Raw genomic sequence first — 21872 nt, forward strand, 5'->3', positions numbered from 1 at the left:
TGGAATTTTGCTAAAGCTAAGATACTTTCTCTAACTGTTTTATAAATTTCTAAAACAAAGCTCTAGTTGAAATGTTTTATCTGGGTTTTTTTTAACTGGTAATTGGCTTCCTGCTAATATTTTAGTTTGGGTTGAAACCTAAAGTTTTTTTCATACCTGATGGAAGAAGGAATGCGGTTGTCTCTGTAATTTTAAGCTTAAAGTAAGCATACAAAGTTCCAATATTTATCTAATTTTTCTGAGTGTGTTTTTTTTTTTTAAATACTCAGAATATGTTGCGATTCACTGAGCTTGTAAAAATGTGCATTATTTCTGTAGGTAAACAAAATCTTGCCTCTCCCCATGGGTATTAAATAATGGCCTCATTTTGTAGACAGAACAATAAAGGCATATGTTAATCATATGTCCATATCCTTAAAACAAGGAATGAAATAAGATGTGGAAACAATTACATCCCTTTGTGAACAAGTGTGTGCTTATCCCAAGGAGAACACTTTATGTGCTTTATTACGTATTAACCTTCTGTAACACAATTTGTAGATACTGGTGTAATTGAAAAGAAATTTCAACTTTTAAGATGGGGATGCTCTTCTAAAGACATGTAATTGCTAGAAGAATCAGAGCATTAATTTTTGAATGATAAATATGAATTTGCTATGTGTTTAACACACAGTAGATAATTGACTAACATAATGAAGTGTACTAATGCATGAACTAGTGAAGATATGGATCGAAGAAATGGCATGATGTGTATGTTGAACTAGCCAAAAATTACTTGTTATTAATATTGTCAGGAGTATGTTTTGTCTAATATCATTCAACTAATGTTGAAACTTCTGTAGTGCTGATATCATTAGCGCAAACATGATCTATTTTCATAACAGTTAAAGTGTCATCAAAAGCATATTTGCACTGACAGTTCCTTTTTTTTTCTTTTTTTTTTCCCTTTAATGAAGCTGAAAATATTTTTCTTTCCCTTACATTTGCTAGCAGTTTAAGTGCTGAGTATCATTTGAAAGACAATTCTGATGGAAGTGGATCTTAATAATCAGTAAATCTTTTCATGCCGTCTTCCAACCAAACAGGTAGTTTATTTGAAGATACTCATTCTCTCTCTTGATTTACGGGTGCTTTGTTTCTTTAATCCCCTAGAGGTGTCTACAGCTGGAACCATACAATGAAGTATGTCAGTACATGAAAGGTCTCAGCCATGTTGCAATGGGACAGTTTTATGAAGGCATAAAAGCTCAAACTAAAGTTATGTTAAATGATCCACTACCGGGTCAGAAGGCCAGCCCAGAATATCTGAAAGTGAAATACCTCCGAGGTAAGTTGGAATTGTTTTTTTGTGGGGTTTGTTTGTTTGTTTTTTTTTTTTTTTAAATTTTCTTAAATCCTTCAAGAACTCTAAAAGTGCAAGCATGCTTGCAGTTATGACCATTTTAAAGAAACCATCATACATTCTCATGAGCACTGTTGAGTATGTCTGTTTAAAAAAAATGTACACTGATTCTTAATTGTTCATACAGTTAAAAACTAGGACCACAAATGAAATATACATTTCTGTATAATGGTAAAGAGTGTTGTGATACTTAGTTGAAATAGACTTATTTCTGTCTTGGAAATTAGCTAATAGCAAAATTAAATTGTCTAAAAGTAACGACTTATTAAAGTAATGTTGGATAACTGACAAACATATAATCTGGTTTATGTTTTTATGTAATTACATAAGTAGGCTGATTATGCAAACAGTATTTAATTTTATTTCTTTCCTCCAGAGTATTCTAGGTACTTGCACGCGCATTTGGATACCCCTCTTACAGAGTATAATATTGATATAGATCTTCCTGGAAATTTCAAGGACCACTGGGCCAAAAATCTTCCTTTTCTTATAGAAAATTATGAAGAACAGCCAGGGTTACAGCCACATATAAAGTAAGTAATTTTTTTTTTTTTTTTTAAAAAACCTACTCCAAATGTTTTTTTCAGCTTGACTTTTTAAAGTGCTATTCTGAGGCATTATAACAGCATAAATATTTAATACTATATGAAAGTGGAATTCCACTGAGTGTGTAAACCTTTTCAAAATCATAGGGATTGGAGTTGGTTTAGCTCATAAAAGAGGAATAATGAAACTTAGGATGATTTTCTTCACTTCTGTCTTCACATAATCAATAATATTCACATAATGTTGTTTCATATTCTGTGGCCTTACTGATTAACTATTCTATTTCATTTTTTCCTTGCAATTAATGTTAAGGAGTTGATAAGTTTGAGATGCTCAGTGTAGTGTTATGTAGCACCCTTACTACAGTTTCTTGTTGTATGTTAAATTTTTATTTTGTTATAGGTGTAATTTCCTAGATACTTAATAGATTTTTAGTGGCAGCTGGGTTTCACTGGGAAAAATTATTCTCCAGAGTAATTTAAACAACCAGTATTTTAGGAGGAGGGTGATTTCAGTCAACAAAGTAGGGAATTTATTAGAATAGACTTCAAAAATATGTAGCTAAAGGAAAGATAGCCATTTCTCCTGCTGTAAACTAGTTTCTAGGTATATTTTCATGTATTCACTTTATCTACGTAAAAAATTGCTGAGTTAAAAAATTTATGGCTTTTGTGTATGTGGAATAGAATCCACCTTTTTAGCACAAGAAGCTTTTACAGAATTACGGGAGAAGTTACGGAATAAGGCTTCCAGTTTCTATACATATTCTTTTCTTACTTAGTGTTAAAGTTCCTCAGGGTGAGTGTAACATTGAAGGAGCATACATTAATCTGTGAACTTTATTTAGTATCACTTACTATGAGCAAGTCTGAAGGTAAAAAAACTGGTTGTGACAGTAATAAGATCTGCCATTGAATTCAGTAAGACCAGGATTTCATTTGAGATATTGACTGTAACTGCCATGTACTGTGTATGTTCAGTGGGGTGGGAGGAGGAATGAGTGTTCTTTATACTGTTTTTAAGTATTTTTCATGCAAACAGTATTCATTATCAGACAAACAAATCTGTGTTTTACAACTTCGAGGACTTTCGTTGCCAAGTTATGTCTGATGCATGTTTTTCTCCTCTGTAAGAGATGTGTTATTTCAGAATTTTGAAAGCTATAAGCCTGATGTGCAAGAACTCATATGTGTAGCTGATCATCTGGGTTCCATGATGCAGTATGAGACACCAGGATTTCTTCCAAATAAAAGAATACATAGAGGTATACTGAAAATGCTCTGTAAATTTGAGTGGAAAAAAAAAATCAGTGTGGTGATAACTTAATACTATACCTTTGCTATCTGCAAATTAGTTTTATACTCTGTTCCTTTCAAGTCAGATCAAAAGTTTAAAATTAAAATAATCATTATGTCAGCAGTTTCTTGACCTAATTGGGGACTGGAAATCATGATCTCCCAGATTTTATTGATGTTGGCAATTCTTCTCCTATAAATACATCACTTTCCTGCTTCAGCTCTCCTATCTGTACGAAAATGAGTGTTTGGCTATAATTGGTTTTCTGTTTCTGTTCTTGTTTGTCCCTCTCTCCTCCTCCACCCCCAGCAATGGGATTGGCCACCCTAGAAGTAATGCAAGCTGTGCAGCGGACTTGGGCAAACTCAAAAGTTCGGATGAATGGGAAAACCAGACTGATGCAGTGGAGAGATATGTTTGATATAGCTGTGAAGTGGCGAAGGTAATGGTAAAAGAAGAGAGAGAACAAGCCTTATGTTGCTTGTAATAACGATGCATGCTTCAGTTAACCAAAGGGCTGAAGTCACAGAGGAGAAAATGAACACTTGCTACCACTCTGTAACTAGAAAGTGTTCTGATAGAAGAGAAGGATGGGTTAGGTACAAGGAGTGCACTTCTGAAAATAATCAATTTTTCTTCTTTTTTAAAAGAAGGAAAGAGTTGGGAATAGCATTTTCTGATTGAGGCAAAGCTGTGAAAGACCATAGGATACATTGCAGCTCAGGCTAACAAAAACTAACAGTTTCAAACTCCAGCAACTTAAAATGCTTCTGAGTTAGTTAGGTTTTTTCCTTACGAAAATCGTACGTGCATTTCAATAAAAAGTTATTTTTTGTGATCTCTGAATTCTAGGTTTTGCCTAAAATTATTCTGTGTGTGAACAAAGCTCAATTAAAAATATCACATGGAGTGAAATGTGTGCCAATATTAATGTCTTTTTTCTTTGTAGGATAGCTGATCCTGACCAGCCTGTGCTTTGGTTGGACCAAATGCCTGCCCGAAGCCTTAGTAGAGGTTTCAATAATCACATTAACTTAATCAGGTATGAGAATTTTACCAAACAGCCTTCCCCCACACACTAAGGGATTGTACCAAAACTTACCATCTGTTCGTGAAACAGCATATTACAGTATTGCATGTACTTATTGTTTTGCTTTAATATTTATTTTATATTTTCTAATGGAACACTTAGGTTTTGTGCTCCTCAAATTTTCCCTCACGACATTTCCTTTTTTTCCTGAATTGCAATTGTACAACTGAGTTATAGCAAGATCTAACTAGGATCCAGAAGATGCATAATCCAGAAGATGCATATTTTAATTCCCAAATTACCTTAAATGTAAAAATTAGATTAAGTTCGTCACAGTTGTAATTTTTGCAAATGCTGCTTCTCAAAGATAGCAGCAGAGTAACGAAACAATGCTGTTCTATTAACTTTAATACCAATTTACAAAAGAGAGCAAAAACATAGTTGTTTTAGTTGTTTTCAAAGCAGGCCAAAGTAAAGCAAAAATGACAAAATAAGTAACCTGTGAAAGGTAACAGTTGTACTTTCAAGCAAAGGTAAAATTTAAAAGATTCAACCACTGTTGTACGTTCCATCTTCTCCCATGCTGCAAGACTCAGTATTGTAGTCATGACAGTGCTACCGCCCATGAAGTGGTAGAAGTGTGAGAGACTCAATGTGGCAACATCACTGTCAATCACGGGAGCAGAGTGTGTTTGTGTAAGTAAATATGTAGACAGGTTTCATCTTATTTCCTCCGCCCCGCCACGGGAAGTATTGAATCTTTTGATCTGTCATTCTGCTTTTATTTCCTTCTTTTTTGAGAAGCTGTGTGGAAAAAGGAGGATAAGGGAAGCAAAGCCTTCTCAAGAACTATTCCAGGCAGAGAAAAACAGTGATATTCTGATGCTCGCATACAGAGGCTGGTGAGAATTTGTCCACGCTCTTCCTTCCGCTCTATGGAATGGACCCTAGCAGCCTCTGCTTTATTTTATGGAGTTGTTACAATGTAGCGTTAAACTCTAGTGCAGATCAGTAGTTGCCTTGCAGGATGTGCTGCTTCTTGAACAGTCTTACGCTCAGGCTTCTGTCTTCCCTCAAGCCAAGTGTTACATTTGGGTTCCAAGCTCTGTCCCTCTTTGCCGTTGCTGCATTTCTCTCTTCTCACATGTACAATGCAGCAGAAACCACAACCATCGGTACTTTGAGACAAGGATACATTCCATACTTTATCCGTTTCTTCCTGTTTTTATTTTAAATGGGAGAGTAAAAGCTTAATTCCTAGGTGATCTGTGCTGGCAGAAGGGCATTCATGTAACAACACTTGATTACCATGCTGAAAATAACATTGAACATTTAATCTGGGGAAATGTGTCCCTGTAGAGGATCTCTGTGTCAGCAACTCTGTTTTTCACTGGCCAAAGTACTTTACTTGTTTTCCTCTCATGAGAGAATATTAGCAAAACTCATGATTTACTCTTCCAGCTGTTTTGGTGATTTCATAGAAATCTGAAATAAGCTTCATGAACATTCAAAATGGCAGGCCCACAGTGAATCTAATTCTAACCTTTTGGTTTTGGCTCAGCCTTGACTTTTGAGGATCTTAGCATTTTGGTCATGCTTTTTAGATACCTACGTAGTGGTTCTCTGAAAATTATTGATTTGTTACTTTTTTGGAAGGAACAATAGATTTGAAACAGCCTAAATACTGCTCCTTAGGAGTTGATCATGCTTTAGTGCTGGATGGTGATTATATCCTCTTTGATTCTCAAAACCCATACTTGTTTGATCATTCTGCATCCCAAGTAATAGCTGCTTTCTGTAGTGATTTGTTTCTGCTTTTGGATTCCCTCCTGATGATTTCACAAGAGGTGAGGGATAAAAGAAATTAATAAATTAAGTGGTAATAGGTTTCTCTTTTTTAAATTTATTTTATTTTACTTTTGAAGCATGTTCTAGTCCATTATGATTTCTAAATGACAATTTACTATTAATGGATTATACAGATCTGTATAATCTTCTTCTTGCATTACTCAACTGTAAAATGGCTGCTGATTGAAGATATTAATAGGCTACAGAGCTAACAACTTTTTGTTGATAATTGAGATCACTTTATGGTCTTTTGACTGTTTTTCAGGAAGACATACATTGCTTTATATTGGCTTATGATTTGAAAGTTATTCTCATAACTGTATGACTAAGGCTGAATTCTTTCTATAGCATGGCTACCTGAAAACCATGTGTAACAAAAAAGGTGTAACAATAGATTATTTAGGCTGACCAATGGCAGCCTTCATTGTTATTAAATATACAAAGATATAAGCTGTTCAGTCAAATAAGAAGTGTAACAGTAGCAGTTGGGTGTTCTTTTAGTATTCATAACAGATCTAGTCGTGCTGAGCTCAAGCTGTCTCTAGGTTTTGTTTGGTCTAAGTTGTAAACCAGTAATTTCTGTGTGCAAAAGTATTTGAATTAGATATCTGTTAACATAACCTTTTTCTTTACTCAGAATTCTTTGCATTTAAAGTCCATTATTGTTCAGTGATTCCGGTCAAATGAGTCTTGGCGTGGAGGCACTAGCATTCAGTGATTGCTGAATTAAAGGTTCTTTTCCAGAGTGGCAAAATGTTTGGAGAGTGTCAGAAAACAAAGACTTTTTTGTTAGCTTTGAGACAATTTGGGGACCTTTTGTTAAAGGTGTATAAGAAACATTTTGCACTTCACAATTTTTGATAGGCTTCCAGATCTTAACATTCTTAAGATGCAAGTATATCAGCTGTCACTACTTGTTCATGGGTCTATAGACAAGTGCAACTTCGGCTTATCTTCTTTCTGGCTTAAATGATCAAAGCTACCAAGTTTCATTTAAAGTAAAGAAAATGGTTTTGAAAGCTTAAGTTATTTTCATAGGCAAAACAAGGATTTGGGATCAGCTAAACATTAATGATATACTCAATATTCTTAAAAAAAAAATGAAGACACAGTCTGGAACAGTGCTACTTTTGAATTCTTGGTGGTAGTGTTTATTAAACAAGGAAAAAGAGTGGAAATAAATACAAATCACTTCTGACCTCCCACCAAAAGTCTTTTCTTGGTACTACTGTTTCTAGATGGACTTACAGAATGATAGGTCTGGTTTGGATGTATTTTCCAAGATTCCACTAAAGGAAAATCCAGTTCATTATACTGACACGCTTCTGCCTGTTGTACAGATATTTTTTTAATACAGATGGAAAATGATGGGACGTACAACAAGGGCAAATTATGTATATATGTATTTGACTTCATCCTTCTGCTTTCCCTACCTCCCTTTCCTATGTGCAGATACGTATATGTGTTCTAATTCTGTTCAGTTTTTAAAGACTGATTCTGCCATTATTCTGAGACTAGGCCTACTAAAGTGTGAGATTGTCGAGTGAGACATTAGACAGGGACTTAAGCTGCCAAAAATCACTTAGAGTGGAAAAAAAGCTAGGTGTACACACCTTCCTGTGATTGACAGTGGTTTTGCTTCCTCAGAGAGCGATAACATTTGCTTTATAAAATCTTGTTTTGTAGACTGGGAGAAGAAGAAGGACTCCTACAAATGCAATAATGGTATGTAATTTTCCTCTCAGAGTGGTTATAATCCTAGCAAGTTTCTACCAAGTTTTTAATGTATATTTTTTTCCTTAGTAGTCCAAGGGAAAAAACAACACCTTTTTGATGTTTTTGTTTAACAGTTACTACTTGCAACTGTTAGGAGTCAAAGCAAAGTTACTTCAATATAGAGGGACGTAGGTGAATAAAGAAAAATGTGTGTGGACTGTCAGAGCAGATCAGCATATATATCGGCAAATATGTAAACTGGAAAGTGTTGGTTCTCAAAGTAAATCAGTGTGCAGATTGAGAATTCTCTCCTAGTTCTGCAATATCTACAAGTGTAAATAACTGTCTGAGAAAGATTATATCCTTGTACAAATTGATAATTAGATAAGATTTACTGGACATGGGCACACTGAAAATGGGGAAATATGCATGAAATGTAGTTTATCAGAGAACAACACTAATGATACATGAGCTTTTGCAAGTTCGCTATGGAATCTGTATTCAAAATGGGGGATGGGCTTCAGACAAACCTCTAGTTCATTCCTTTAAATTAAAAAGCATCTGTGGATAAAATTATGTCAAATATTAATGAGTAATATTTGTGTCTTAGCCCTGGAATGTTGAATTGAAAAACAAGACTTTAAAAAAACTTTTCTCTTCTTTGTAGGGGACAGGTCATTAACATGCGGTACCTGGAATATTTTGAGAAAATTCTTCATTTTATCAAAGATAGGATCCTTGTTTATCATGGGTAAATTACTGATATTTTATTTTCCCTGCTTCACTTCCCTGGTAATACTTATTTGAAATTTACATAATATTCATTTCAGAAAATGTGAGGGATATTTTCTTGATTTTAGTACATTCTAAGTTTTCTTAGTATCTATAATTGTCTTACTTCCTATTCGAAATGCAAAATTCTATTCATTGCCATGTAAAGAAACTTAAGCTAATCGGAAAAAACATTGTGAATTACAGTGTATCTAGAACCTAGTGGGTCTCAACTCTTTCTAAAAAATATGATTTATTAAAGACATTGGGTTTCCTCCTGGTAGAATAGAGTACAGTTTCTCTGAATATTGACATTAATTTATTAAATAGTAGGAGTGAGGAAAAAAAGAGAAAAGATGATATGGAAGGTAATTTTAATTGAAACTGGTGTTTGACAAGTAGTTTTAAAGAAGCAGAGAATCTTTACTGCCTGTTACGTAGATGGGTTGGTAGACTTTGTCCCTTTAGCTTTAAACCCTCTAGTTTTTCTTTGGCCTGGTAACTTTTATTAAATATTGAGTTCTGATTTTCAATCTCATTATGCTACTTAAATATCAAAAAATGAAAGTGCAGAAAATCCTTATCACAGTTGAAAACATTTAAGTTTTAGAAAATTTGTGATAGTTGTTGAAGATACGTAAGTTCCGAGGTAACTGGGAAGTCTATCCTCTATTGGGAGGAAGTTTGTTCAGAGTGAGTCAGCAGCATTTGACCTTAAACCAGAGCAATTTGTGCTGTGATTTTTAAAATAATTCTGTTCTTAAAATCTGGGTATACAGTAATCAATAATTAGAGAACCAGTTCAATAGGTTTCTTCACGGTCCAGCTGTGCCTGCATCTGTAGTATTTACATACCTTTGAGGCTACACAGATGCATATATTTAGAGAAGAATATTTCTAACATTAACTCTATTCTTCTTCCATCTTTCGTCATCAACAACCCCCTGCCCACACACATTCATGCAAACACTGTTTAATGCTTTAGAGTGGCCAACAGTAAATGAATAAGATAAACCTGAAGTTTGAAGTTGAGGTTTGAAGCTGAAAAAAATAAGCTGAGCTGATACAGGAGGAAATTACTTTTTGAAGAATAGGAAAGCGTGTGGCCAGTATGAAGGAACTAATTTTCAGAAAAGAAATAATTAAATAACTTTCAATAACTTATTCCTCTGTGGCTAATTAGGTTAAAGCTAGGTGGATTTCCAGAAATGGTACATGTGTTCAACCATTGCAATTCCATATTTAATTTTTTTCCAGTGCTAATAATCCAAAAGGACTATTAGAGGTTCGAGAAGCTTTGGAAAAGGTACATAAAGTAGAAGATCTTCTTCCCATAATGAAGGTAAATTAAAGAAAAAATATGATAAAAATACTAAAATGTATTCTGGGAGATACCCAGTTCCTCAGAATATAACCATTTTGTATAAGCTTAAAATGAATAACTGGAAACACTAAGTCAGGTTATTTCAAATCTGCATATGTAGGGTATGACTTTCGCTTTGATATATGCAGACGTGTGATGTATATTTGAAAGGCTTGGCCTAACTGTGAATTGGCAAAAAAATGACAGGAAAACAAAATGTTGAATGTAATTCTTTGAAGCCAGCCGTATCAACCGGGAGGGTTTGTGGTCAGATCCACCATAATGGACTCACAGTATGCCTGTACAGTATGAAGGAAAAAAATTGAAGATGTGTGCCTGAAAGATTAGGAACATGGAAGCTCTTTTTACCTTAGGTTCATTGGCACAGGTCAGTATGTGATGGGGCTGGCAGGGGGAAACGAGGGAATAGTTGCCCTTAGTGACTGATAGCTAATCTGAAATGAAATCTTGGCTTACTTTCTTGTGCTTTGGAAGACTGTCAGAAAAGGAGTGGGGAAACCTGCAGATTTTCTTCTTGCTGGTGGTGCTCTTTCTAGAAGGGCTTTGGATATATGATGTGGAAAATGATTTATACTCTTATCTCAACTTAAGTAATAAGCCTTGAGCTGCGTATAAGTAAAAGGTCTTCCCCCTCTCCCCCCACTCCCCCAAATTAATCTAGAATGAGGAGTGTGTAAGTATTTGGGTTTGGGGAAACACTGTTACAAAGTACTTCTTTTTAAAGGATGGGACAGGATTTTATTTAAAATAGAATAAAATTTGGGAAGAAAGTGTCATTCTAAATAGAGACAAACTCATTGCTTTCTTATCGGGTGTGTCCAGGTTGCAATTTCATACCTAAGCAAAGCTGGCAGCTTGCTATAGAACAGAGCTCTCTGACGATATATTGCTGCTACTACTGATGGACTGTCTGGGTTTGGATTTGTTCACGGTACTAGTGCTCACTCACTTGTGCACTACAGATATCTTTACAGAAGCTACATGGCTCAAGCACTAAATTTTTCTATGTTTTTTTTAATATGTATTACTAATGTAAGTGTCTTCAAAGAACATACCATAATTTTGGAGATCCTTTTTATATAACTGTCTTGTTCTTGGCCTTGAAAGATGAAGCCAAGTGGATACTAACTGAACCTAAACAAAAACTTGTGATGAAGAGGTAGTAGATGTTGGGGTGGATGGACAATTAAGTGCTCCCTACTGACACACAACTGTGCAAATAGGGCCCTGTAGAGCACCTAATATGGCTACTGTTGAATTGTAGGCCAGAAAAAATGCTATTAGTGGAGTTAAAAATATAGGTTACTCCAAGAGGATGATGAAAATATACAAACATAGTGAACTATACATGACTCATCTCAAAATAAATTTCTCAACTGGCAACGAATATTCTTCCTGGTTTTCATAACCTGTACATTTTGCTCTGGGTTTGAATCTCCTGTATCCCATTCCAAATTGTGTGGAAGTGGAATGCTGTTTCTCATTAGAGGCTTTTAGATTTGTTTCTTTAAAATAAGTGCAGATTCTTTTTAAATAAAGCATCCTGGATCAAAAGTTCTATCTTAAAATAAATAATTGCATAATAGTCATTAATAGTGCCTGTATAAAATGGATGTCTGCTAATATTGATGCAGTTTGGTTATTCAGGTAACTGGGGAATGTTGTATGTCAAAAGCTGGGCTTTTTCCTTTTCTTAAATAGAGTTTTGCCTGGTTTATACAAAACTCTGGCTACAGTATTACACTTAAATAGCGTAGCTTTGTAAAATTCTTAAACTTTGTGGTATTTTCCCTTCTGATGAGGATAAACATTAATTGAAACCGGATCATAGTTAAGAAATTGTTGCTGTGATCTGTATTCTGGAATCCACACTTAGACTAATGCAGCTATTTCTTAGTGTAAACATAAAACAGGCTCTCAAATTCCTGCTTTTGCATTTACATTGTTACACCAAAAGGTTACTATCAACATACAACTTGGGGAGAAATCTGTACAACTCAAACTGCTTTGTACAGTTGCTTTTCATAAACAGTGCTGCTTTGTATTCGCTATATAGTTATGAAGTTGAATATCAATATACCTCATTCAATATTTATGATTTCCGTTCAGTAGGAAATAAAGGATAAATGAAATAACGTAGTTGACAGTAACTCTTTGACCTGTTCCTTCAGTTTGTCCATTTTCATTTCTGCTCTATGTATTTTAGGTGTTTCAAAACAATAGCTAGACAGTCTATCTCTGTTCACTCTAATATTAACTTTTTTTTTTCTTTTGAAAGCAGTTTAACAGTAAAACAAGAGATGGGTTTACTGTGAACACAAAAGTCCCCAGCCTCAAGGATCAAGGGAAAGAATATGATGGATTCACAATTACAATAACAGGAGATAAGTATGTTTGCTGTTTTCAGGCGTTCAGGTGCATTAAGTAAAGATGAAGTATTAGCAATTAATCTTCTCAAATGCCATTTCTACTTGCATAAAGCGGGTTTTGTTTTTCACTAGTGCTATTTTTGTAAATAACTAAAAAATTTGTTCATTTGAGGACTTCTGATTCCTGTTGTGTTCCCTAACAAAGAGGGAATATGGATAACATTGATGGAGTAGGCCCAGTTGAGATAATTCTCTAACATACAGCACAAAAGTGAAGAGAGACCTTGTTATTCATCTTAAACTATAAAATGCCTACAGGGGAAAAATCTCAAAAATCTCAGTCTTTATCCATATCAAAATACATTTCTTGTTGTGAGACCTTGTCTGTTATGGTGACTGAAAAATCCTGAATGGAATGGAAATTTCTGTGATCTAAGAATGGAAGACACTCTCTTCTATTTGGATTTTTGGCCTTTTTTATGTTTATTTTTGAGATGTTTGCAGACCACCTATCTGCAAATGCCAATTTAGATAGTACCTGAATGTATGAGGATACAATCGGGAGGCTTTGGGCCAGTCTTCAGGTGAAATAGTAAATTTCTCACTTTTTGGATACTGGCTCCTTGTCTTCCTGAAGAATGAGCATTAATCTGAAGCTCAGAAGCTCTGTCCTACTACTAACTAAAAACTTTGGCTTATGGAATTTAAAAATTCTGTGCATTGGAATTTTTCCCAAAACTTGTATGCTTCCAATGAGTGGCATGGAAGGCAAACTTCTCTTCTAAAATGTTAACATATCTCTTGGTTTTTAATTTTGCATTCTAAATCATATGCCTATATACAGTGAAATGGCATTAAATATATGGCCTCACTGTTTTGGGGAAAATATTTTGGTGTCAGTAAAAATGGTCTAACTTTGTTCTGTACAAACTTGTTCTGTGTCAGTCAGTTTTGATCCATAGTTTGTAACTATGCTTTTATACCAAAACAATTCCGTTTTGGTAGTTTAGAAGTTAACAAAACTACACTTTACATTCTATACAAAAATCTCAAGCCTGTGAAGATATTTTAAAATTTCATATTTCTTATTTTTTTAGCTACACTTTAAGTGAAACGCTAATGCTTGTCAGGTGTTCTTCAATGGAAATACTTCATCTGTGATTAGACAGCAATCTTTATGTATTCTTTCAGACAAACTTACAATGTGATAAAAAGTTTTTAATTCAGTGTTTGTTTTTTTTTTTTTTTTAACTAAAAGGGGGGCAATGCACATAGTCTCCTGCTTAAGGAAAAATGATAGGAAAAAGGTTATGATGTGGTATTTAACTGTAGTATATTTGTAACTTACCCTGGATGTTAGATTATGCATCAAGTTCTGTTCAGAAAACTTCTTACCTTCTTTTTTCTTTCATCTACTTGATAGAGTGGGGAACATACTATTTTCGGTAGAAACTCAGACAACAGAAGAGAGAACACAGCTGTATCATGCAGAAATAGATGCGCTATATAAGGATCTAACAGCTAAAGGAAAAATTCTAATTCTGTCTGCAGAGCTGGGGGTAAGGCTATTTTAATGGAAATGATTAATTCTGTGATAAAATTCTATTATGTTTTTATACCTTCTGTTTAACAGTCATTATTCTAATAATTTTTGGCAGAGATCTTAAGTAATAAAATCTACTGTTTGCTTAAACCCAATTATGACAAATACCATAAGAAGTTGCCATAATTCTATATGTTACTTTAAAATTTTCTATGCTTTGCTGCAGTAATAGAGAGAGTCTGGACAAGGTCTCAATATCACAGTGTGTTGCTTTTTTTTTTTTTTCTTTATTTTTCTCATGGGTCTGTGTTCACTGTTTCATCAGCCGTATAAGCACTGCTTAGGATTTGGCTCATGGTGGCTACATATAAGATGAGGAGTAACATGAATTCATGAGAAGCATTAGAATTGTGTTTGTGTTGATTTTGTATTGCAGTGAGAACCTGACTGCATTTGAGCTTATGCTTTCCATTTTTCATCCTTTTAACACAGTGTAGTTAAAGGATATAAATTTTAAGGATATAACAAAATAATTTGCTTAAACATCTGTTAATCAGACTACAACTTCTCAGCTTGACATTTTTCACATTTGAAATGGTTCTTTAAAAGAAATAATCACAGTACTGTAAGATTTTCCAATATGTGTTCCTTTATATGGTATTACCTGGCTATTAAATTATCTTTAATTCTTTTTTTTTTTCTCTTGCTTAGGAAGTAGATGCTGTTTGCAACTTGATCCTGTCATTAGTTTATTACTTCTATAATTTAATGCCACTTTCAAGAGGATCTAGGTTAGTGATTGTCTTTATCATGTCTGCTACCTTGGATGCACACTGTAAAATGTCTATGTGTTGCAGTATCTTAATATATTTTTTTAATATATAAAAAGCTAAAAAAGCTCTGTGTTGAGCTGTGCATCCTGCACAGTCTCTCATTGTGTGCTGCCATGACGATGGGTACTGACTTAGTACTGTTTTAAAAGCTAGTCTGTAATTGCTAATGGTAACTATTCATAGCTGCATGTATATTTAAAATGATGAGTAGTCTGTATTTATAGACTTTGGCTCACAGATTGAAAAGTGTCATTTTTAAATTGTAAGGCTTGGGTTCCTAATCCATATTATGTTACATCACTGTAATTTCACTCAAGAAGCTTTACTGAAACATGTATTTAAGATTAAATACTTCGAGATAACTTGTTATAACAAAATTCACTAAAATTTAAAAAATCCTTCATTTTTATAATCGGACTTTGCCTTTATCTTACAGAATGTAAAAATTAACAGAAATTCTGTCCAAGTTTCACAATTAAAAAGAAATTAAGTTAAATTAAAAAAAAAGTTAAGTAACTGAACAGCTTTACAGTGCCTCTAGCTCTGGCAGAGGTGTTCATAAACTCTTCTGGGCTACAGCTAAGCTTCTTGGGAACAGGAGTTTGCTTTGTTTTCAGCTCTATGCAGTCTTACGACTTAAGTCGTAAGTCTGAAATTATGATTCTGACTACTGTAGAAACAGTGCTCTTCAGTGGTTAAACTGCATAGGATCATAACTTCATGCCAGTGGTGTTGGAAAGTAACAGTGATTTCACTTTTTAAGTGTTTCATGCTTGTTTTTACTTATAAAATAAAGTAACTAGCACAGTAATTTTTACTAGCCATCTATGAAACAGTACTGTATTTTTTGTTTTGTCGTCTAAAATAGTATTATAGAAAGACTTCTACTGTACTTCATTTGTTGTTTTTGATTTTTTTTTTTTCATTTTTAGTGTAATAGCTTATTCAGTGATCATGGGAGCACTAATGGCAAGTGGAAAAGAAGTATCAGGAAAAATCCCTAAAGGAAAGGCAAGTATCAAAATACACTGGTTCAGCCTTGATGGAGGAAGTAATACTTGTAAATGTGAGAAAGGAGCTGTAAGAATGAACAGAAGTTGCACACTTGTTTATTGAAGATGGATTAGCTGCATACTATGGTGTCTTGCAACCTTGAGAGAGTTTTGAAAATTTCATTGCTGTTCTGACAGCAGGTGAGATTTAGAGGTAGTATGTGCAATAATTCTGTTTAGTCAAATTGTAGCAGTTTGTGTCCCACAGTAATTACATATTTGTAGCTGAAGCATTTCTAGTGTGCTGAGCTGCTCTTTCTAGCTTTCTTTGAGAAGGGTTCTGAGAATACTTGGACAGAATTAATGACTCTTTTGGTACACAGCAGAAATTTTCTGTCTTTGCTCTCAATGTATTCCAGAGCATTTAGGGCTTGGTAAGTAGAAACGTATTTGCAACTTCTCTTGATTTCTCCTTCCCCTCTGTATTCCGCTTAATTTAAAGTAAGTCCTAGTTTTTAAGTGACTACATTTGAATATTATACCACCTTGCTCAATGAAGGGTTTCTCTTTCTTTATTCAACTATTGGTCTGTTAGCTGTGGTTACCTTTTCAGCATGAAAGGAGTAACAGCACCTCTGTCTCTTTAATGTATTGCCAAAAGAATCAGTGAAATTCTAGTGAGAATCAAAATTGTTGAAGAAAATATCCTGCGTGGATAACTGAAGAAAGAGTGACTTTCCCTTTTGTTCTAGAAAGCCCTGAAAACAATGAAGTTTGTCCTTTCAGTACAATGAACTCCTAGTAGCTTTTAAGAGCAAACTGCACTTGCTTAGTAGCAAGAAAGCTTTCTTTTCAGTATGCCATTAAGCTGGTATTTTCACCGTTCTGTGGGAGTTCAAGCTAAGGTAAAAGACTTATGTGGGTTTTCTTACGCATCCTCTTAGGACTTTAGAGTAGTGCTTTTTGCTGACTGATTTTATGCAGGCAAGCAGAGTTTCAGGATTACTAAAAAGCAGGATTTCTGACTTACAGGAAGCTTTGGGAACGTTTTTACATTTGAGGGTTTTTCCTGAAGCAGAGTGCCTGAATTGGAACAAACCCATTTTTTAGAAAAGTTTTCACCAGCTGGAAGAAATTGTTTTCCCCAGTTGAATGAAACTGGGATTTTTTTTTTTTCCCCCCAGATTCCTTAGAAGGGTATTTCTGGTCCCAAGCTTATGACAGCATGCATTATCAGACTGCTCTGAAGACAAAGATGCCCACTAGCCAAGAGTCCTGTTATTGCCTGGCAGGTCAGTCAGTAGCCACCGCTGCTGTAGCTTCCAGTATCGGTTGTGGTGGGGTGTGCAAACCCACAGGGAGCTTCAGTGCCTGGCATGCATGCTGACTTCCAAGCTGGTGATGAGGGACAAAGTAGTCTGGGCACAGACTAGTTAGTAAGCTTACTCCTGTCTTACCAAGAATATAGATAGCATGCTCTCAGAACCCTTCTTTGAATTCAGCCAAAGTTCACTGAACCACGAACGTGTCAGCTTAAATGTTTCAGTACTAGTGAACCAATGTTTTTGACTGAACACTGTTTTGCTGAAAGCTTATTTTCAGCTGTAGATATGAAGTTGCACAGAGTTCTTGGCTATATGTAGTCAAACTTGTCTGAAAACCCACTGTGGAAAGAAGTAATACAGAATGCCTGGGAAGTCCAATATAAATCTACCAATCATGTGATACAATATTTTGCAGAATGCAGTATGTAGAAATGAGAAATATCGCCATTTTATTTGGACATTGTAATAAAGGGCTGAAGACAGTCAATATTTTCTGGCACTGACTCATTAGCATAAACTTCTTGTTAAGAGAGGGGAAAAAAATGGATTTTGTCACAAAAGGAAGGATGTGTTTTTAAAGTTGAATTTATATGTTGTTAATATTTGAGAATTAACTTCCTGAAATTAGAGAACTTAAAACTTCTCTAATTTCTTAAAATCTTTTTTTTGTTGCATTTTCAGCTGGTTGATTTTGAAGCAATGACGGCACCAGGGTCTGAAGCTTTTAGCAAAATAGCAAGGAGCTGGATGAATCTAAAAAGGTAAATCTTTTTGTTCAGATGGGGGGTGGGGAAATAAAATATGAAAGACTTTATATGTAAAATTTAAACCTATAATAAAAAATGTTAGAAATTATGAGTTCAGTAAATGATTCAGTGCATTTTTAACATGGTTTAGGAATTGATAAGACAAGATTTGAATTACAAACACAGTAGTTTATTTCTAGTCTAACAGAGTAGTTAGTAGTCTAGACATTCAGTTATGTGAGCGTTTGCCTCTGAGAAAATTATTTGGGTTAATATTTTCTTCATTTTGTTCAATGGTCAAATTTGCCTTTTTATTACTTTATCATTAGTAAATCTGGCGATTGAGTGAGGGGAAAATTTTAACTTGGGTTTTTTTCCCATTCTTATGGATCTCTTCAAACTATATCTCAAAAGTAATTTACTTATCCTTTAATGCTATTTTAATTTGGAGAATAAGTATTTTCAAAGTAGATGGAAGTTTTGAATGTACAGAATTATGTTACTTAGTATAACTGCATGACTTTTGTATAATGCTTTAAAATTTTGATTTTCATAGTAATTGATTTTTGAATACTGAACACGTTAATTCCTTGTCAATACTATGAATCTGGTGCATTTGATTTGTCCCTTAGTGGTTATTCCCCATACAAAATCTAAAAATTGGGCCAGAGACAAAACCAGTTTTAGTATCCTTCAAATCAGGGTCAAGACATTTAAAGGGTGCTGCGAGAAGTGGCCTATGTCCTTACAAGGCCATCTATAATCTCTGAAAGATTGTGCACATCAGGGGACGTTCTTGGTGACTGCAGGAAAGGAAATCTTGCATTTGTCTTCCAGAAGGCCAGAAGGAGGACCCAGGGAAACTGTAGGCTTGTCAGCCTCACTTGGAGGTCCCTGGGAAAGTCATGAAGTGAGTCCTCTAGGAAAGCATTTCAGGGTATATGAAAGAGGAGGTGACTGGGGACAGTCAACATGGGTTTACCAAATGTTTTGTGACCCAATATGACTGCTTTCTGTGATAAAACGACTAGATTTGGGGATGAGAAGAGAGCAGTTGATCTTGTTTATTTTTACGTCAGTAAGGACTCCCACAATACTCTCATTCCAAGATAGCACATTATGGTCTGGACGAATGGACAGCTAGATGGGTAAAAAGCTGTTTGGATAATCAGATTTAGGGGGTACTCAGCACTTTAGACCATACCTAGAATACTGCATCCAGTTTGGGGGCAGCTGCAGTAAAGACTACGATAAACTGGAGCAAATTCAGTAGAGAGCCACCAAGATGGTCAGGGGGCTGGAGCACGTGCCTTAAAAGGAGTGAACTGGGCTTGTTCAGCCTGGAGAAGAGAAAGCTTTGACCTAACAGCAGCTTTGCAGTACCTGTGAGTCAATACTCACAGAAAATGGAGCTGGGCAGTGCTTGGTGGGAAGACAAAAGGCAACATGCATGAGTTGAAATGAGGTTCAGACTGAGCATAATCTTTTCACCCTGAGGGTAGTCAAGCAGTGGAGTGGGCTTCCCAGAGAGGCTGTGCAGTCTCCATCCCTGGAGATTTTCAAAACCTGACAGGATAAAGCCCTGACACTCTGGTCTGACTTTGCAGTTGACCTTGCTTTGAGCAGGATGTTAGATCACAGACCTCCTGAGGTCTGGTCCAACCTGAGTTATTCTGAGAGCCTGAGGAACTCTGCAGCTGCTGTTAGTGCCGAATATCCCATACTGATGACTGTTGTTTAACTTCATTATCAGTGGTTCTCAGCCTGGTGAATTTCACTAGACTATAAAATCTCTTCCTAAATGAAGGCGGCTATTAAGAATACTCAAGGACATCTTTGTCAGACTTAAGCTAAAAATCTACATGTAGATGCAGTCAAATTCAGCATTTATTAAGGAGTGACATTTTTAAACTACAGCGTAGCAAGTTGCAGTTTTTATTAAAAGAAGTCTGCACAAATATTGTGACTTGGTTGTCTTGGAAATGTAAAACATTTATGGTCCCCACAATTTTTTACTGTAAATCTCCCAATTTATATACTCAACTTCTTTCTTAATCCTCTGTTTATGGTTTTGGTTAGTGTTTGTTTTGGGTTTTTTTGGTTTTTGGGGGGTTTTTTTTTAAGATACATCTTTACCAAAGGAGAGCTTCTCTCTTGGGAGCAAAGACAGCTTAAGCCATTTCAACCCTAGCTATGTGTTTCTGACCCTCTCAGTTGTACTGTTGAAATTTGTAGGAATCCTTAGCAAACCAGATCAGGGAAATGATTTGTGTTAAAAATAATCTTGCCAAAACCAAAATTTATTTTTAACCAAGACCATTTCATACCATAGTCTCACCGATCATATTGCTGGCTCAAATGAGAGATGTATAATGAGCCAGACTGGAGAAAATGCTAATGTTGGCTTTGCTTCATGCTGAGAAAAATATCTGTAGGACCACAGCCCAAAGGACTTGAAGTAATAAAATGAAGGTAATTAACCAGAGTGGCTAACTTGGCTGTGGTAGAAGAATAATAGTGGGTAAGGCAAGTAAGGTTTGAAGACTTAAAGCAATAAAATTTTGCTTTAACTTCTGCCACTTCCGAAGGCTCTTTTATGTAATCATTATTTTCATTCTGTATAGCAAATGAGGAGTTGTGAGAAGCAAGAACTGCTTGTGGGCAACAGATTCTTGACTTCACTTCTCAAATTTGTTGGAGAAAGAGATGAAGAGAAGTATAAGCTAATGTGTTAACTTCCAGGTAACTCATAAAACTCAGCAAAAGACAAATTTCTTTTTTTTCTCCTCTTTTCAGTATTTCACCTTCTTACAAGACCCTACCATCAGTATCGGAGACTTTTCCAACCCTGAGAACGATGATTGAAGTACTAAATACAGACTCATCTCATTGTCTAAAAAAAACTATAGTTGTTGTATAATTTATACAAATAAAAGGCCAAGAGGTACTGCTTCATAAATTATTTTGAAGGGGAAATTACAGTCGAAATGGTTTGGGTTTGTTTTATTTTGTTTTTTTTTTAATAGAGTAAACTTACTTGACTAGTTATCACTAGAATAAAAGGAATCTGTGACCAATAATATTTAAAAGGAAAAAAGAAGTGGAACAGCTGATTTCTTGTATTGAGACATACTCTAACAGGAAATACAGTTGTTCAAGGACTGAACCGAAGAGCAATAAGAAACTTCCATCACAGTTATAATCTGAACATACTGCAGGTGAAAATTTATTTAAAAAAAAAAAGATAAAAGTAATCTACGTTGGAAATACCACTATACTACTTCCCATTTGTTTTTTTTCAAAGCCTCTGTCTTCTGCATGGAAAACTTGATGAGCTGTACATGTGTGAGTAGTTGGTAAATACACAGGCATTTCATGTAATGCAATCCAGTGAAGGAACAGATGTCAGCTTAAAAGAATGGGTTTCAGGAAAACATCATTTGGAAACAAAAACAAACAAATGACATATTTGGAGTTAGGCTCTTGGTGAGTAAATGTCAGAAACACAGCAACTGTACATCAGTCTCCCTTTCCAAGTACTCGGTGGTGGTGGTGGTGGTTGGTAAAAGATATCAACAGATTGACAGTATATTGGGAGAGCTAGCTAGGGCTTCTTGAGTTGTTTTTGTTCGAAGGGCCTGGCAGCGTTCTGGAAAGGCAGGCTTCCTGTAGGGCAGGGCTAATACAGTTCAAACAACATGGACAGTATCGTGAACCAATTTCTGATTGTAGTAGTGATGATATTATTTCTGGCGAGTCCTAACTGAATTATACAGCTTGAGCTCTGTGACTTCAGAGCTCTTCATCAGATTAAGTGATTTCAGAAACAGCAAGTAATGGTGGGGCAAATGTCTGGTTTCCTCAGTGGCTTTGATCAACTTTTTTTTCTGCCTGAATATTCAGCATTTCAGAAAATGTACAAAACTGTTCTGTTTTAGATATAGCTTTCAACTTGTTTAGTATTGATGGTCTAAACTGTGATTCTGTTGCTGTCATCTTTTACACAAATACTCTATTCTTTACTTTGCTTGCTTCCAATTTTCCAGAGGTTAGGGCTTTGTTGGGCAATTG

General features: G+C 35.2%; 1 protein-coding gene across 9 annotated transcripts in view; it reads left to right on the forward strand.

Annotated features, from left to right (window-relative positions):
- The window catches only part of TTC13 (tetratricopeptide repeat domain 13), a 42922-nt gene extending 21849 nt beyond the window's left edge, over nt 1-21073 (forward strand). The window contains exons 11-23 of one of the 9 annotated variants that reach the window (XM_075146392.1): nt 1153-1327; nt 1779-1935; nt 3082-3212; nt 3554-3686; nt 4194-4286; nt 8506-8589; nt 9867-9951; nt 12272-12381; nt 13786-13921; nt 14617-14696; nt 15671-15749; nt 17737-17816; nt 20598-21073. In XM_075146392.1, coding sequence (XP_075002493.1) covers nt 1153-1327; nt 1779-1935; nt 3082-3212; nt 3554-3686; nt 4194-4286; nt 8506-8589; nt 9867-9951; nt 12272-12381; nt 13786-13921; nt 14617-14696; nt 15671-15749; nt 17737-17816; nt 20598-20721 — 1467 coding nt within the window. In that variant the 3' untranslated portion in view covers nt 20722-21073. Of the gene's footprint in view, nt 1-1152; nt 1328-1778; nt 1936-3081; nt 3213-3553; nt 3687-4193; nt 4287-8505; nt 8590-9866; nt 9952-12271; nt 12382-13778; nt 13922-14616; nt 14697-15670; nt 15750-17736; nt 17817-18638; nt 19339-20597 lie in introns of those variants that run through there. The other 8 variants (XM_075146391.1, XM_075146393.1, XM_075146389.1 and 5 more) reach the window with 8 other exon arrangements.
- The last annotated feature ends 799 nt before the right edge of the window (nt 21074-21872 follow it).

The sequence above is a fragment of the Calonectris borealis genome, chromosome 3 (genome assembly GCF_964195595.1).
Source record: "Calonectris borealis chromosome 3, bCalBor7.hap1.2, whole genome shotgun sequence".
In the NCBI taxonomy this organism is placed as follows: domain Eukaryota; kingdom Metazoa; phylum Chordata; class Aves; order Procellariiformes; family Procellariidae; genus Calonectris; species Calonectris borealis.